Raw genomic sequence first — 16,613 nt, forward strand, 5'->3', positions numbered from 1 at the left:
GGGCCATCAGTTTCTGAGGGGCGTTCGAGGGTGTCGCCGCATTCACCATCGGACCTGTAACACAGGAAACTAGTGTGGAGCGGTGTGATAACAACATTTTAGTCGTCGGTCCAAATAACAGTAAAATTCACAATTCTTGATGCCAATTTTGATACCACAGCAAAAATGGATAATATGCAACTGGACACACTTTTTTTTTAGCCTTTTAAAAACTTTAAATATCAATGTCAATAATACATTAAAACAACTGCATATTTCCTAGTGTTTTTCAAGTAGGGTCCTATAAAATGTTTTATTTCAATTTATTTTTTTCTGAATTCCATGTTTTGAATTCAGCTGAATCAAATTAATTGTTAAACAGTGTTTCCCCTATATGCATTCAGCGGTGGTGCACCGCCGGTACTAAATTATGAGCGCCACTGCAGTCACATGGTTCATTAATATTCATAACGCTTGCTAGCGCCAGTCTGATGCGCGCTTTCTACACTGTGCACAGTTGAAGGGAGCTGGTATGAAACGAAAGGGACTGCACCACACACACACACACACACACACACACACACACACGCATGCGCGCATGCTCACGCTCACGCACATGCACACTCACACACATACACACGCACATGCACGCGCACACGCTCACGCACGCATGCTCACGCGCACACGCTCACGCACGCGCATGCGCAGTGACATCACTGTTTTGCAGTCCAACAAAGGCTGTTCGCATTTGCACAACAGAGAAGATACCCGAAAATACCTACATACCTCTCCTAGCGCAGGGTTTCTTTATTCATTTCTTTATTTATCCCCTTTTCTCCCAATTTGGAATGCCCAATTCCCACTACTTAGTAGGTCCTCGTGGTAGCGCGGTTACTCGCCTCAATCCGGGTGGCGGAGGACAAGTCTCAGTTGCCTCCACTTCTGAGACCGTCAATCCGTGCATCTTATCACGTGACTCGTTGTGCATGACACCGCGGAGACTCACAGCATGTGGAGGCTCATGCTACTCTCCACGATCCACGCACAACTTACCACACGCCCCATTGAGAGCGAGAACCACTAATGACGACCACGAGGAGGTTACCCCATGTGATTATACCCTCCCTAGCAACCGGGCCAATTTGGTTGCTTAGGAGACCTGGCTGGAGTCACTCAGCACTTAGGTCGTTATAGGCATGTGTTTGAGTAAAATGAACATGTTTGTTTTATTCTATAAAGTACTGACAACATTTCTCCCAAATTCCAAATTAAAATATTGTCATTTAGGGCATTTATTTGCAGAAAATGACAACTGCTCAACATAACAAAAAAGATGCCGTGTTTTCAGACCTCGAATAATGCAAAGAAAACAAGTTCATATTCATTTATAAACAACACAATATTAATGTTTTAACTTAGAGTTCAGAAATCAATATTTGGGGGAATAATCCTGATTTTCAATCACAGCTTTCATGAGTCCTTCACAAAGATGAATCTGCCCGATTCCAGCCGAAGCACCCCCAGATCATCACCGATCCACCACCAAATTTCACAGTGGGTGCGAGACACTGCGGCTTGAAGGTCTCTCCAGGTCTCCATCATTAGATGACCATGTGGTGGATCGGTGATGATCTGGGGGTGCTTCGGCTGGAATCGGGCAGATTCATCTTTGTGAAGGACTCATGAAAGCTGTGATTGAAAATCAGGATTATTCCCCCAAATATTGATTTCTGAACTCTAAGTTAAAACATTAATATTGTGTTGTTTATAAATGAATATGAACTTGTTTTCTTTGCATTATTCGAGGTCTGAAAACACGGCATCTTTTTTATGTTGACCAGTTGTCATTTTCTGCAAATAAATGCTCTAAATGACAATATTTTTATTTGGAATTTGGGAGAAACGTTGTCAGTACTTTATAGAATAAAACAAACATGTTCATTTTACTCAAACACATGCCTATAAATAGTAAATCCAGAGAATCATTTTTGCAGTGGTCTCTTCATTGTTTTCCAGAGCTGCATTATTTGTAATTATTTAAATATACCTATTTATAATTATTTCATCATTATATATTCAATTATTGTTATTTGAGCTGGCTTTCTCATCAAATATTTATGTATGTAATTAATTCGATTAAAAATTGTAATCGATTGACAGCCCTAGTTTAAAGCTGAAGTGTGTGACTGTTTGGATGGTAAAATAATTTCTCGTATCTCAGTTTATTGTTCAGAGTCACTATCGGTAATCTATTGGCAGTTTGATTTCCTGAAGACAGTAAACACTGTGACTAGACACTTTCAAAACATTCCTCTGTTTATTTGAGCGGCCCGACACAGTAAAACTGGCTCAACCAATAGTGTGTGTTATGGGTGGGGCTATGTGTTTGTTTGACCAATAGAAGATGAGGAAAGAGTTCAGGGAAACCTGTTTAAAAACACCATTTCATAATCTTGGAGACACAAATGACACTTCAGAGATTGTGTGGATTGAACTCATGACAACATCAGCTCATGTGATTCTCCTCACCTTCAGGCCACGGTTTGGGCGGTCCATTGTGGTTCTGACCCTGAACTCCAGACGGGACTCCAGAGGGTCCTGGTGGGGGCATGTTGGGTCCAACCATCCCTGCAGAACAACCAGCACAAACTAACCCTTTACTAGAGTCACCACACTGCACTGCAGCGAGATGAATATTCAACACGCTCAACTATTAAACACCTCGGAGCACTTTTACTACATACAGTTTATCACATTACATTTTAATTACCTTGTGTCTAATCTGTTTTTAAATCATAAGTCATTTAATCTTCATCAGAGCTGTGTTTTGGTGGAAGATTTCATGTTTCAAAGTGCTGAAGTAATATTTGGAAAAGATGTTGGCCAATGTGTGAACGGCTTGTAACGCAACTTAAAAAATGAGCCCTTCCCGGACTTCCTAGGTTGCCTATTAAAGCCTGTAGACTGATTTTCATGCGAAGGGAGCGGACGTTTATGCGCGCTCCCGAGAGCCTCAGTGCGTCTCTTCTGCATAACTTTCAAATAATTTCAGCGATCTTCTCTTATACTAAAAGTCAGGTATACAGGATAAATTTAAGCAAATACGCTGGTTTCTTGATCGTAGTACAACATATGACATACAATAGTGCAACATAACAGTGCAACAGTAAACTGTCTGGTATAGTTGGGTAGTATGTAGCTGTATGTGTGTAGCAGTATGCTATGTTAGCTGATAAGTAGTTTTAGTCTCAGTTTGTAGTAAAACAATCATAACTGTGTCATTTTAATGATGCTACCTCATCTGTCAGCATGATGCTGGTGAATCACATTCAGTCTCTTTGTAAGTTACGTCATTGTTTTGGTCAATGCTTGCTCACTCGCGTCCCTATGGAGTGTGTGCACGAGCACGAGCAACAGGTAGCTGCTGCAGTTCACTTAACGGCCACAGGTGTCACTAATAACAAGGGTTTCTGAATCTTACATCACCTTTAAGAAAAGCATGTTTAACAGGTTATTTAGGCCTAATTTGAATACTTGTGTAGTTTGAAGAGAGCTTTAAAGATGAAGATTAAATAACCCTTATAACCCTTGCGTAAATTAAATATATTGATATCCATAAAGTATAAGGGTTAAATAGATTTACATTTACATTTCGTTGTTTAGCAGATACTTTCATGCAAATCAACTTGTTTGCTAAATGAGTAAATGTAAATAGATAAACTGAAGGATGGACAGACAGATCAAAGTTTTCTGAAGGTTTTGATGAGAAACAGCCCAAAATTTCCCAAGACAATTTGGTTATTTTGGGTCCAATTTTTGTTTTTATTCATGAAATAATTCACTAAATCTTCATTAGAAGATAAGTAGAAATATACAGAAAGTCATATGGGTTTGGACATTATGACAGAATGATATTATTTTTGGGGTGAACCATTCCAGTCCTTTAAATAGAATATGTGTCTGTTATTTTTATGAAAGTGTTTTCAGCTCAACTCTAAATTATACAGTGAATGTAATTTAATCTATTTGGAGAAATCTCACCATGGGCTCTGCTGAAGCCAACACCTCCACCTCCAGGTGGCGCTGCAGTCAGACTCTGACCCTGCTGCATGCCTGGCATTGGACGCTTGCCCTGCACTGCCATCTGCAGGTGGTCAGGGAGCGGCTGCCCACGAGCCAGCATCTTATATGCCATGATCTGTGCCCGCAGCTGGTGCAGCTGACTCTGATTGAAGGGTGTGGGGGGGCCGGTGGCACCGCTCACAGAACCAGAGGCGGCGCTTTGGGCTCCCGGGCGGTTCTGCTGCGGTATAGACTGAGTGTCCACACCCTCTAACGGGACACTAGAGCCTGAAGTGGAGAGCAGAGGACCTGATGGAGGCCCGCTACCAGACACAGGACTGGACACATGTTCTGAAGCGCCCAGTGGTGACGGGTAACCTGCACGAGGAGAGAGACGTCATGTGATTAAAGGACACAAGTGTGATATAATCATATATCATTAGGTTGCCAGATAAATACACATATCTTTTGTTTTGCACATCAAATGTCGTGTGTCCAATTCAACTCTACTACTTAGAAAAAGCTTGTGAACTCATCCTCAAACAATCAACAAAACTACACGATATTAAAGAAAACACCAGTCAGACTGTATTAAAAACAGATTCACATGTTTGTAGTGTGTTGAGAAACACGGATGTGAAACATGACTTGTGTGTGTGTGTGTGTGTGTGTGTGTGTGTGTGTGTTATAAACCTTGAGAGTGCTGCTCCATCGGACTTCCTGGACGCGTCATCGCATGTCCGGCCCTCATCGCAACAACCTTCATCTGACTGAAACGAGCGTCTTCTGGAAGATTCTCCTCCACCGGCTTCAACACAAACATCACAATAAGCAGAAATACAACGTCTGTTTAACGTTAGAAACTCTCACATGGAGATGTTTGACCTTGTGCATGTGATGGAGGTTTTCCTGGTTGTATCCTGCAGACGCCTGCTGAGGAAAAGTGTGTGTTGTTGAAGTCGGGGGTCCGGGACTGGGGCCCATCATACTGTGTGAAGATCCAGGAGACAGTCCTGATCCCAGAACAGCTCCAGGAGACGGGCCCGGACCGGGTGAGGGCCCTGGACAGGACGTCCCTCCTAACGGGGGCTCTGGGGTGGACATCCGTCTGCACCCAATAAAAATGGAAGGACAAAGTTAACTGGATATACACAGTCTGTTTGTGTACATGAAATAGCAGCTTTGATGTTTACAGAAAGCCACCTGTGAAAAATAATGATATATTGACTGAAGAACAGTTTAATCTACAGATCTCATTTCTATTTCATTTACATCCTCCTGTATTTCCATTATATGACATTTATACATATAAAGGGGACATTATAATGTTTTGCATCTGGAGAAAAATGGTTTTATAGAGATTACACACAATTTCTTGCTGATATTTTAGAGATAAGGACTGATGATCAGTTTGATCAGATATTTAATGACCAGTAAGTTTTTAATGACCGTGTGAATCCTGAAATACATTTCATTTTGTGAATCATTATTTGAAATCGATTGAGCATATTTAACAATGGCCTTCATGAAACACGCGTGAAACAGATAACCGTTCACGTAAATCAAATGAATATTTGACAGGAACAGAAAATGTCGTCGGTGTGATCAAACACATTAAACACGGAGTCTTCATTTACAAACGCTGATATGACGCTGTTTATTATATTGATAGCCGATGCATTTGAATAATTATGCTTTGTGTGTTTGTCACAGACTTACCGGTGATATAATGAATGATGCGGATAACGGACTCACGGCATCACCTCACGAGCGCCGCCAGACATTCCGGTTCTCCGTTCATTCGGTGGATGTTCATGTACGGTGCGCCGCTGCGGACAAAGAGATTCAAGCGCTTTTAGAATCACGATACACACGGATCTGCTGCCTTTTAATTCATTGAGAATTATTGGGAGAATTTGAGCTAGTCTGTTATTTATTGATGATTGTAACTGTTTAATAGAGCTTATAAAGAACATCACGCGCATTTCTCTGCTGTTTGTACAACGTTCTTTCAATAATATTTGATTTCCCCAGTTTATTTATTCTATTTACCGAACTCTTCAATGTACAGTTTACCTCCAAACATGTGTGTTCTCTTACTGCAGTGTATGTGTGAGTGTGTGTGTGAGAGTGTGTGAGTGTGTGTGTGTGTGTGTGTGTGTGTGTGTGAGTGTGTGTGTGTGTGAGTGTGTGTGTGAGTGTGTGTGTGAGAGTGTGTGAGTGTGTGTGTGAGAGTGTGTGAGTGTGTGTGTGAGTGTGTGTGTGAGAGTGTGAGTGTGTGTGAGTGTATGTGTGTGTGTGTGAGTGTATGTGTGTGAGTGTGAGTGTGTGTGAGTGTATGTGAGTGTGTGTGTGTGTGTGTGTGAGAGTGTGAGTGTGAGAGAGTGTATGTGTGTGTGTGTGTGAGAGAGTGTGAGTGTGAGAGAGTGTATGTGTGTGTGTGTGTGAGAGTGTGAGTGTGAGAGAGTGTATGTGTGTGTGAGTGTGTGTGTGTGTGTGAGAGTGTGTGTGTGTGTGAGTGTGTGTGTGAGAGTGTGTGTGTGAGAGAGTGTATGTGTTTGTGTGAGTGTGTGAGTATATGTGTGTGTGAGAGAGTGTGTGTGTTTGTGTGTGTGTGTGAGTGTGTTTGTGTGAGTGTGTGTGTGTGAGTATGTATGTGTGTGTGTACACTTGCATTGTATGGACCTACAGAGCTGAAATATTCTTCTAAAAATCTTCATTTGTGTTCTGCAGAAGAAAAAAGTCATACACATCTGGGATGGCATGAGGGTGAATAAATGATGAGAGCATTTTACTTTTTGGGTGAACTATTGCTTTAGCTTAATTTAAACTTCATAATGGAAGTCTATAGGAGGTCCTGACAAAATGATACAGTAAAACCATAAACATTCTCACTCACGTCTACATATTCTGCAAAAATATAAGTCTGTGTATTCAAGGACTTTGTTGATGAAAATATTTGTCAGTTATTTCCAAAATTTTGGATCTTTTACACGCATTTATCCAGCAGATATCCTCAACGTCACTCATGCTTTAAAATGTTTATTTCATAGAGACGATATCTGATAGCTGTATGGACTGAAACATAAAATAGCTTTTTTGTTATTAACAGTTTTTATTGATTCCATCCACAAGACAAACACAACATAAAATACGGAATCAATTATATACCTTAAACCCCCCACCCCCCCACCCCCACCCACCTGACACAAACACACACTACAGTGGCTACTTACAATTAGAGCATAAAAAAAAATAAAAAAAAACTTTCAAAAAACAAGAATGCACATACACATCAAACTAAAAATCCATCTCCACTGCCCCTCCAAAAAAGCCAAATATCCACCCCACTTCCTATCAAACAAATCCCATTTACCCAGCCTTCTTAAAATCACCTCCACAAATGCTGCCACCCCACCCATCTCCCCACACCACTCCCGAACGAGGATGCCCCAGACGTCTTCCACCCCCTAAGGATAATTTGTCTGCCAACCATAACTCTGGCTAGGACCCAACATTTTAAGTGACTATCCCCAATATTTATGACCGCCCCATCGCCAAATACAGAGTCTGGGGCAAAATGAAATTTGAGTGCCCAATATGTCACACATAAAACTATGAACCCTCAGCCAAAATTCTTGGATCTTGACACACCCCCAAAAAACATGAGTTGCGTCTCCATCTTTTGATTGGCATCGCCAGCAGGTGGGTGTGTCTTTAAGACCAAGCCTATACAATCTAGAGGGGGTCCAATAGAATCGATGTAAAATCTTGAATTGCATAAGGCGCACCCTTGCATCTCTAGATGATGTTTTTTAGAATCCTAGCCCACACTCCCTCCTCCAATATCAAGTTTAAATCTTTCTCCCATAATCTCTTGATAGAAGTTGAAGCTCCGTCTCCCAGACTCTGAATTAGCAGGGAGTAATACACTGATGCCTCATGACCTTTTCCAAAAGCAGTAATCACCTCTCCCAGAGTATCTGCCGCTTTAGGGGGGTGTGAGCTACTCCCAAAAATAGTACAGAGCAGGTGGCACAGCTGTAAATACCTATAGAATTGAGATCTGGGATCCCAAAATGTTGAACCAAATTTTCAAAGGATCTCAACACTCCACTCTCATATAGGTCACCGAGTGTATTAACCCCCTCACGATCCACTCTGACCAGCAGAAAGGGGACTTATTAAAACATAATTTTGGGTTCAGCCATATGCTTGAGGCAACATTTAAATAAATATCAGAATTAAACACTCTGGACACTTTTGTCCATACCGAGTGCAAATGTGAGATAACGGGGTGTAACTTCTCCGATTAGTTTGATAGAAAGGCTTTGCAATGGCAAAATAGGGGCAAGAACTTCCTTTTCAATACAAAACCAGGGAGGGGCTCTCTCAGGTGGCAGCGACCAATGAGCCAAATATCTGTGACCGAACGCATAATAATAAAACAAAATCTTGATTAGGCCTAGCTCACCTTTATCAATCGGCTTATGTAACTTACTGAAATGTAATCTGGGACGTTTACCATTCCAAATTAAGGACTTCGCTATGCGATCAAATTGCTTGAAATAAGAGAGGGGGACATCTACAGGGAGAGATTGTAGCAGGTAGTTGAATTTTGGAATACAATTCATTTTAATAACATTAACCTTCCCAATCATAGATAAATGTAATGAAGCCCACCTGCCCACATCGCTCAAAAATCTTTTTATTAAAGGGTCAAAATTAACTGTAACTAAATCAGACAAATTTGCTGGGAATAAAATGCCCAAATACTTAATTCCTTGTTTGGGCCACTGGAAGGAGCCCGGCTGGAGCCAAAGCTTCGGATTTAGACCAATTAACTCTGTATCCTGAGAACTTAGAAAAGGAATTAATAATTCTGTGGAGGCAAGGCATAGATCTAGTGGGGTCGGAGACGAATAATAAAATATCATCTGCGTAAAGCAAAACTTATGCGCCACACCTCCCGCCATCACCCCTGGAAAATCCTCCTCCTTTCTTATCGCAGCTGCTAATGGTTCCAGGGCAAGACAGAACAATAATGGGGAAAGAGGGCAACCCTGCCGGGTGCCCCTATCCAGAGTAAAATAATCTGAAATTAATCAGTTTGTTTGTACCGCCGCTACCGGGTGTCTATAAAGTAACTTAATCCATTCAATAAACGTACTCCCTTAAAAAGATAATCCCATTCAACCATATCAAACTTCTTTTCAGCATCAAGTGAGATGGCAGCGACCGGAGTCTGATCATTCGCAACTGACCACATGATATTGATGAGAAGCCTAATGTTATCAGAAGAGCTGCAGCCCCGAATAAACCCCACCTGATCTATATGTATAAGAGATGTCATAACTTCATCAATTAGCCAAAATGTTTGACAAAATTTTAATGTCAAGCTGGATCAGGGAAATTGGACAATAACTCTTACACTGACTTGGATCTTTGTCCTTTTTAAGAATCAGACTGATCCGGGCTTGTGTCATGGTTGGCGGAAGCTTTCCATTCTTTAATGATTCCGTATAAACTTCTAGCAAAAGTGGAGCCAGTTCTGTAGCATAAGATCTAAAAAAATCTATGGCAAAGCCGTCAGGCCCCAGAGCCTTGCCTGTAGGTATGGCCTTAATTACCTCATCAAGCTCCTCCAAGGTTATCTCAGAATCAAGAGAGTTTTTTTTGCTCAGTCGTCAGTTTAGGGAGTTCTAATGGTTCCACAAAGTTTCTAATATCTTCATCAGTAGACGAAGACGTGGAACTATAGAGATCAAGATAGAATTCTTTAAAATCATTATTAATATCAATGGCCGTGGTAGAAAATTCACCACCAGCAGATTTCACTGAGGGAATGGTAGAAAAAGACTCTCTGTTTTATATATCTAGCCAAAAGCTTACCTGCTTTGTCCCCCAACTCAAAGTATAACTGTCTTGCCCTGAATAACCAAAACTCCACTTTCCGCGACAAAATAGTATTATATCTGTATTTCAATCGGGTCAATTCTCTGAGGCCATCAGACGACATTCGGCGCTTCAGCTCTGCCTCTGCACTTTTAATATTCTCTTCCAACTCCACGAGTTCTCGTGCTTTGGATTTTTTGGTGAATGAGGCATACTGTATGATCCAACCCATAAGAACCGCCTTAAGTGCCTCCCAAGCCACGCCCACAGAGGATAATGAGGACCAGTTGGTCTCCATATAAACACTGATTTCAGCCTTTAACATTTGTTGGAATTCAGGATTCAACTATATGATTTATATATATCATTTTCTCTATATGTGACAACACCTCTAAACTCTCCAGGGCGTGATCTGAGACTAAAATGTTTCCAATTGAGCAATCAACAACAGATGAAATGAGGGATTAGATATATATATATAAATAATCTATTCTAGAATAAATCTTATGGACTGATGCAAAAAATGTATAATCCCTACCAGATGGGTTCAAAAGTCTCCAAATATCTGTAAGACCAAGATTATTACACATCCTGTGAAGTGTCAGTGTTGCTCTAGGGGGTTTACACACTTTTGCTTCACTGTGATCAAGAACTGAGTCCATCAAAATATTAAAGTCTCCTCCCAATATTATATCATGAGAGGTGCCAGCGGCTTGCAACATCCCTTCAAGATCTATAAAAAAGCCCTGATCATCATTAGGTGCGTAAATATTAGCCAAAATCAATCTTTGCCCCTGAATTTCAGCTAACACAATAATGACTCTTCCTAATTTATCTTTAGTCTGTTTGTGACATTTGAATTGTAGATGTTTATTTATCAATGTAATGACTCCCCTGCTCTTACTTGAGCCAGCACTAAAGAAAACATGTCCACCCCATATCTTCCCAAAATATTCAGCTTCCTGAGGGGAGAGATGTGTTTCTTGAAGAAACACTATATCATATTTCTTACATTTAAGAAAAGAAATAACCTTCCTTCTTTTTATGGGGTGCCCGAACCCATTCACATTCTACGTGGAGAGAGACAATCCACTCACATTAACATCTGACATATTGACATATTAGAAAAAATAGATTGTGTGTCAAAAACAAGATTATAAAACCACATTCCAACATTAGTGCAACAATCAACCCCTGAATATCCCTCAAAACAAAAAACAGAAAAAAGAAAAACGTGCACATTAACCCCGCGCACGACAGTGCCAACCGATGTCCATCCCTCTAAACTCAAACAGTCCATGTATGCCTACGAGAGCCCCCGCGACAACTTTGCCGTCGGATTGCTCAAGTCTATACAAATTTTGTGAGATAAAAAGATAATCTATAAAACAAACTCCAGCCACTAGCGGAACCAGCACAAAAAGAAACAAAAAAAGGCGCTCAGTTCCTCAGATTGACAAGTGGATGTTCAGTGAGTCGGTCCACTCGGCTACAATGTGAGAACCACACAATAGCTTACTTACTCCATTGACTTTATGAAGGACATCGCTTGCTGTGGGCATGTAAATATTTTGCATCCATCCTTAACATCTATTCTCAGTTTTGCCGTTAACATCAGTGCAAAAGCGACCTTCTGATGATATAAGAGTTTCTTGCATTCCTTGAATCGATCACGTTTCTCTCGTCGAATTTGCAAAGTCTGGGAACAAGAAAATGCTGTGGTTCTTCCAAGAAAGCCTTCCTTTACTCCTCGCCTCATGTAAAACGAGATCTTTATTAGATGATCTCACATAAAATACTTTTTTATATGCATAAACAAATAAAACATAAATATTGTTTTAAAAATAAAATAAAAACTAAACTATAATCTCAAGTCTCCAGATCTGTTTCATTGCATGTACACACGTGTGTCCAGCAGAATGTCCTCAGTGAATGATTTTCAATATGCCCCCCATCTACAGGTACACCTAACCAAAAAAAATAAGCTGTGCAAACAAACAAGTCAATATATTCAAAAGTATATAACACTAAAAATGAAAAACTATCCACTGTAAGCACAGGCATAACTGCTATAACTTCAAATCATTAAGTGATGAGTTATTTCCTTACAAAAGCAGTTTATTCAGCGTCTTTTTATTCGTTTATTTGCATGTCCACTGTGAACATCCTCTGGTCTCCTCCACATGTTTTTATTTCTCCGGTGCTGCAGGAGGTGCTGCTTTTTCTTCCGTTCACGGTAAACAGGAGCGAGTTCCGGTCAATATCACATTTCTGCTGGTTCTCTTGCTCGCCGATGAATTTCGTTCATCATTTAAGCAAATGGACTCGTAGGATGGATTTGGTGAGTGTTCAACGCGTTTAATAGCTCAATCTGCACAAATAACGGGAAATAACGGCTGTTTAATTTGTTTATGTTCAGCTCTAGCTCTCACGCGCCGTTGCGTTTGATTCAGTGAAGTTAATCTGATCTGATCAACATTGATCTGTGCAGTATTCTTATTTAATTGATCAGTATTCATGTTTGTTGTGTAGCACATTGTCGTCTATAAGTGCCGCGGCCCGCGATGTGTGTCATGTTATTCACTCTGTTTTAGGACTTCGGGAACAAACTGCCCCAGTCTCTCTCATCTAACGCTAAACTGCCCCAGTCTCTCTCCACTAGCGCTAAACTGCCCCAGTCTCTCTCCACTAGCGCTCCATTTCTGCCCACAGGCCGGTTTCAGCACTGCGGGCGTCCGGTGGGGGTAAAGGTCAAAGAGGAAGACGAGAGTGTGGAAGATTTCTTTCATTTCGGTGAGTATCGACACACAACTACAGACACTGTTTACATGATTTATTTGAATTCAAATCTTTGGGATTTTAAGTGTTACAGATAATAACATAAAACTTGAGGGTGTATTGTACGAAAAAAATTCCCAAACATAAAATGAACACTTTTAATAGAAATTGAAATAATGTTTATTTTGAACATTAATCCATAATTGATTTGAGAATGTGAATATCACTCATAGCCCATTATTCTATGGCAGCAAAGTGCCCATATTTACACAATCACACATACAGGATATGATGATCTTCACTGGTCCTGTGGAAATCGATTTTCATGTCTGAAATTAAAAATGTTGTCATTGATGTGTTTCATGCTGTCGGATTGACTCCCACATCCTGTTGTTGTTATTGTTTTCTCTCGAGCAGCGCAGCATCTTCAGCAGCAGACGGGAGAGTGTCTTACGGCGTGTTGTGGCGGAGTGAATCCTAAAGATTTGTCTCTCACAGACGCACCCAAACTCAACAGCAGACAGTCAGCCGACAGACCGTACCACTGCCAGGACTGCGGCAAATACTTCAGAATTAACGACATCAAGAGACATCAGAGAATACACAGCGGGGAAAGACCGTTCCCTTGCTTTCAGTGCGGGAAGAATTTCCCCACGTCGGGCGATCTGAAAAGACACGAGAGGATCCACACAGGAGAGCGGCCGTTCCACTGTCTGCAGTGCGGCAAGAATTTCTCTGATTCGGGGCATCTCAAGCAGCACGAGAGAATGCACACAGGCGAAAGGCCGTACCAGTGCCCACAGTGCGCCAAACGCTTCTACAGGTCAGGTGACCTCAAACGGCACCAGAGAATCCACAGCGGCGAGCGGCCATACAAATGCCTCCAGTGCGGTAAGTCCTTCTCCGATTCGGGACATTTGAGGGGCCACCAGCGCATTCACACGGGAGAGAGACCTCACCGCTGCACCCTGTGTGAGAAAAGCTTCTTTAGATCCGGCGACCTCAAGAGACATCACAGGACGCACACAGGCGAGAGACCCTACCAGTGTTTCCAGTGCGGGAAGAGCTTCTCCGAGTCGGGACACCTGAAGGAGCACCGGCGGATCCACACGGGAGAGAAACCGTATCATTGCAACCAGTGTGACAAGAGCTTCTCCAGACTAGAGCGTCTGAAGGGTCACCAGAGCATCCACACGGGCGAGAGGCCCTTCCACTGCGCTCAGTGCGGCAAGAACTTCTTCCGCTCCGGAGAACTGAAGAGGCATCAGAGGATTCACAACGGCGACAGAGCGTAAACGGTTCGAGTTTGGTCATGTGATGGACATGCTGCAGGACTGATGTCACTGCATGTATGTTGATGGAGAAGGATGGATCTTTTTACCATTAATACTCAATAGATTATGTAAACAAAATCTCTGTGACATTGATAGTTGTTGTACTCTTCTGAACCTCTGCTCATGTGTTCAACATCAGTTTGTGATTCAAGCGCCCCACACGTCTCTGGTTTCACCTCCACTCCCGTCATGTGGGCTGTTGTACTTTACAATGTCTGTTTGTGTTGTCAGCTGTGTGCTGTACAGGTGGATATTATTGTGGATGCTCACATTCCCTGTATTCATCAAACTCTTTCAAAGTATTTTGTCATATTATTTTACAAACAAATGATATTTGTGTTGTCATAGTGCAGAAGTCGTCGAGAAGATTGAAGCGTTTCTGTAAACACACATTATGGTCATGTGGATCGTGTACTTTACTAGCTGCTGTAAATCACGTACATGATACATCAAACACTGTTATTGTTAAATATAACACTTCGTCTCAAATATTGTCACAACTATCATGAAGAAGTTATAAAGTATAGAAGTGCTTTAACAATATGAAACAACTGTGTGTGATCAATTTGAGCACCAGGTGAATTATGTATTAATCTGAGCTTTCTCATGAATCACATTTAGATTTAGCTTTTAACCTTTTTTTACTCATTTCACACCATTTTTCAAATGGTTCATCCTCTTTTTTTTTTTTTCTTTTTTTATTCAGTCTATATATATATATATATATATATATATGTGTGTGTGTGTGTGTGTGTGTGTATTATAACCATTAGTAAAGTGTGTTTGTTTAGTTTAAGGGTTTTAAAGCACATGGTAATACTATAACATCTGTGTGTGTTGAGGGTGTTTGGGTTCTTCATGTGCATGAGTGTTTTCTCATGTGTTAATAAACACTTCAAATGTATTTGTGCTGTTTTTTTTATTAATTTATCTCAAACCAAAGATTTTATTTGTAGTCTTGTGTAGCATTTTATATGAATCTATCATTACGTCTTAAATTTCGGCATTATCTTTCATCTATCATCCATCTATAGATATATATCATCTATCCATCATCTGTATGTCTATCTATCTATCATCTATCTATAGATATATATCATCTATCTGTATGTCTGTCTATCTATCTATCATCCATCTATCTATAGATATATATAATCTATAATCCATCTACCACCTATCTACTGTTGAAGTCAAAAGTTTACATACACTGAGGTTGAATCATGAAAACTCATTTTTTTAACCACTCCACAGATTTCATATTAGCAAACTAAAGTTTTGGCAAGTCGTTTAGGACATCTACTTTGTGCATGACACGAGTAATTTTTCCAACAATTGTTTACGGGGGTCTGGGTATCTCAGCAAGTATTGATGCTGACTGCCACACCTGGAGTCGCGAGTTCGAATCCAGGGCATGCTGAGTGAATCCAGCAAGGTCTCCTAAGCAACCAAATTGGCCCGGTTGCTAGGGAGGGTAGAGTCACATGGGGTAACCTCCTCATGGTCGCTATAATGTGGTTCTCGCTCTCGGTGGGGCGCGTGGTGAGTTGAGCGTGGATGCCGTGGAGAATAGCGTGAAGCCTCCACATGCGCTACGTCTCCACGGTAACGCGCTCAACAAGCCACGTGATAAGATGTGCGGACTGACGGTCTCAGACGCAGAGGCAACTGAGATTCGTCCTCCGCCACCCACATTAAGGCGAGTCACTACACCACCACGAGGACTTAGAGCGCATTGGGAATTGGGCATTCCATATTGGGGAGAAAAACAAAACAATTGTTTACAGACAGATTGTTTCACTTTTAATTGACAATATTACAATTCCAGTGGGTCAGTTTACATACACAAAGATAACTGTGCCTTTAAGCAGCTTGGAAAATTCCAGAAAATGATGTCAAGCCTAATTTAGCTTCTGATAGGCTAATTGGAGTCAACTGGAGATGTACCTGTGGATGTATTTTAAGGCCTACGTTCAAACTCAGTGCCTCTTTGCTTGACATCATGGGAAAATCGAAAGAAATCAGCCAAGACCTCAGAAAAATAATTGTGGACCTCCACAAGTCTGGTTCATCCTTGGGAGCAATTTCCAAACACCTGAAGGTACCACGTTCATCTGTACAAACAATAGTACGCAAGTATAAACACCATGGGACCACGCAGCCATCATACCGCTCAGGAAGGAGATGCATTCTGTCTCCTAGAGATGAACGTAGTTTGGTGTGAAAAGTTCAAATCAATCCCAGAACAACAGCAAAGGACCTTGTGAAGATGCTGGAGGAAACAGATAGACAAGTATCTATATCTACAGTAAAACGAGTCCTATATCGACATAACCTGAAAGGCTGCTCAGCAAGGAAGAAGCCACTGCTCCAAAACCGCCATAAAAAAGCCAGACTACAGTTTGCAAGTGCACATGGGGACAAAGATCTTACTTTTTGGAGAAATGTCCTCCGGTCTGATGAAACAAAAATTTAACTGTTTGACCATAATGACCATCGTTATGTTTGGAGGAAAAAGGGTGAGGCTTGCAAGCCGAATTACACCATCCCAACCGTGAAGCATGGGGG

At 41.2% G+C, this 16,613-nt stretch overlaps 2 protein-coding genes across 4 annotated transcripts in view; one reads left to right on the forward strand and one right to left on the reverse strand.

Annotated features, from left to right (window-relative positions):
* LOC127445989 (transcription activator BRG1) overlaps positions 1-5,871 on the reverse strand; it is a 53,648-nt gene extending 47,777 nt beyond the window's left edge. For 2 of the 3 annotated variants that reach the window (XM_051706558.1, XM_051706557.1), the window contains exons 1-6: positions 5,761-5,871; positions 4,927-5,149; positions 4,735-4,849; positions 4,021-4,419; positions 2,509-2,607; positions 1-69 (exon numbers count right to left, since the gene is read on the reverse strand). The exon at positions 1-69 is cut by the window's left edge and continues 214 nt beyond it. In XM_051706558.1, the coding sequence (XP_051562518.1) occupies positions 1-69; positions 2,509-2,607; positions 4,021-4,419; positions 4,735-4,849; positions 4,927-5,145 (901 nt within the window). In that variant the 5' untranslated portion in view covers positions 5,146-5,149; positions 5,761-5,871. The remainder of the gene's footprint in view (positions 70-2,508; positions 2,608-4,020; positions 4,420-4,734; positions 4,850-4,926; positions 5,150-5,760) is intronic. The other variant, XM_051706559.1, reaches the window with a different exon arrangement.
* A 6,313-nt stretch (positions 5,872-12,184) lies between these two features.
* Positions 12,185-14,937, forward strand: LOC127445992 (zinc finger protein 239). The gene is made up of 4 exons (XM_051706566.1): positions 12,185-12,277; positions 12,531-12,568; positions 12,599-12,729; positions 13,132-14,937. Exons 1-4 carry the CDS (start codon positions 12,230-12,232, stop codon positions 14,007-14,009), a joined length of 1,095 nt encoding a protein of 364 aa, XP_051562526.1. The 5' UTR covers positions 12,185-12,229; the 3' UTR covers positions 14,010-14,937.
* The last annotated feature ends 1,676 nt before the right edge of the window (positions 14,938-16,613 follow it).

The sequence above is a fragment of the Myxocyprinus asiaticus genome, chromosome 9, assembly GCF_019703515.2.
Source record: "Myxocyprinus asiaticus isolate MX2 ecotype Aquarium Trade chromosome 9, UBuf_Myxa_2, whole genome shotgun sequence".
NCBI classification, from domain to species: domain Eukaryota; kingdom Metazoa; phylum Chordata; class Actinopteri; order Cypriniformes; family Catostomidae; genus Myxocyprinus; species Myxocyprinus asiaticus.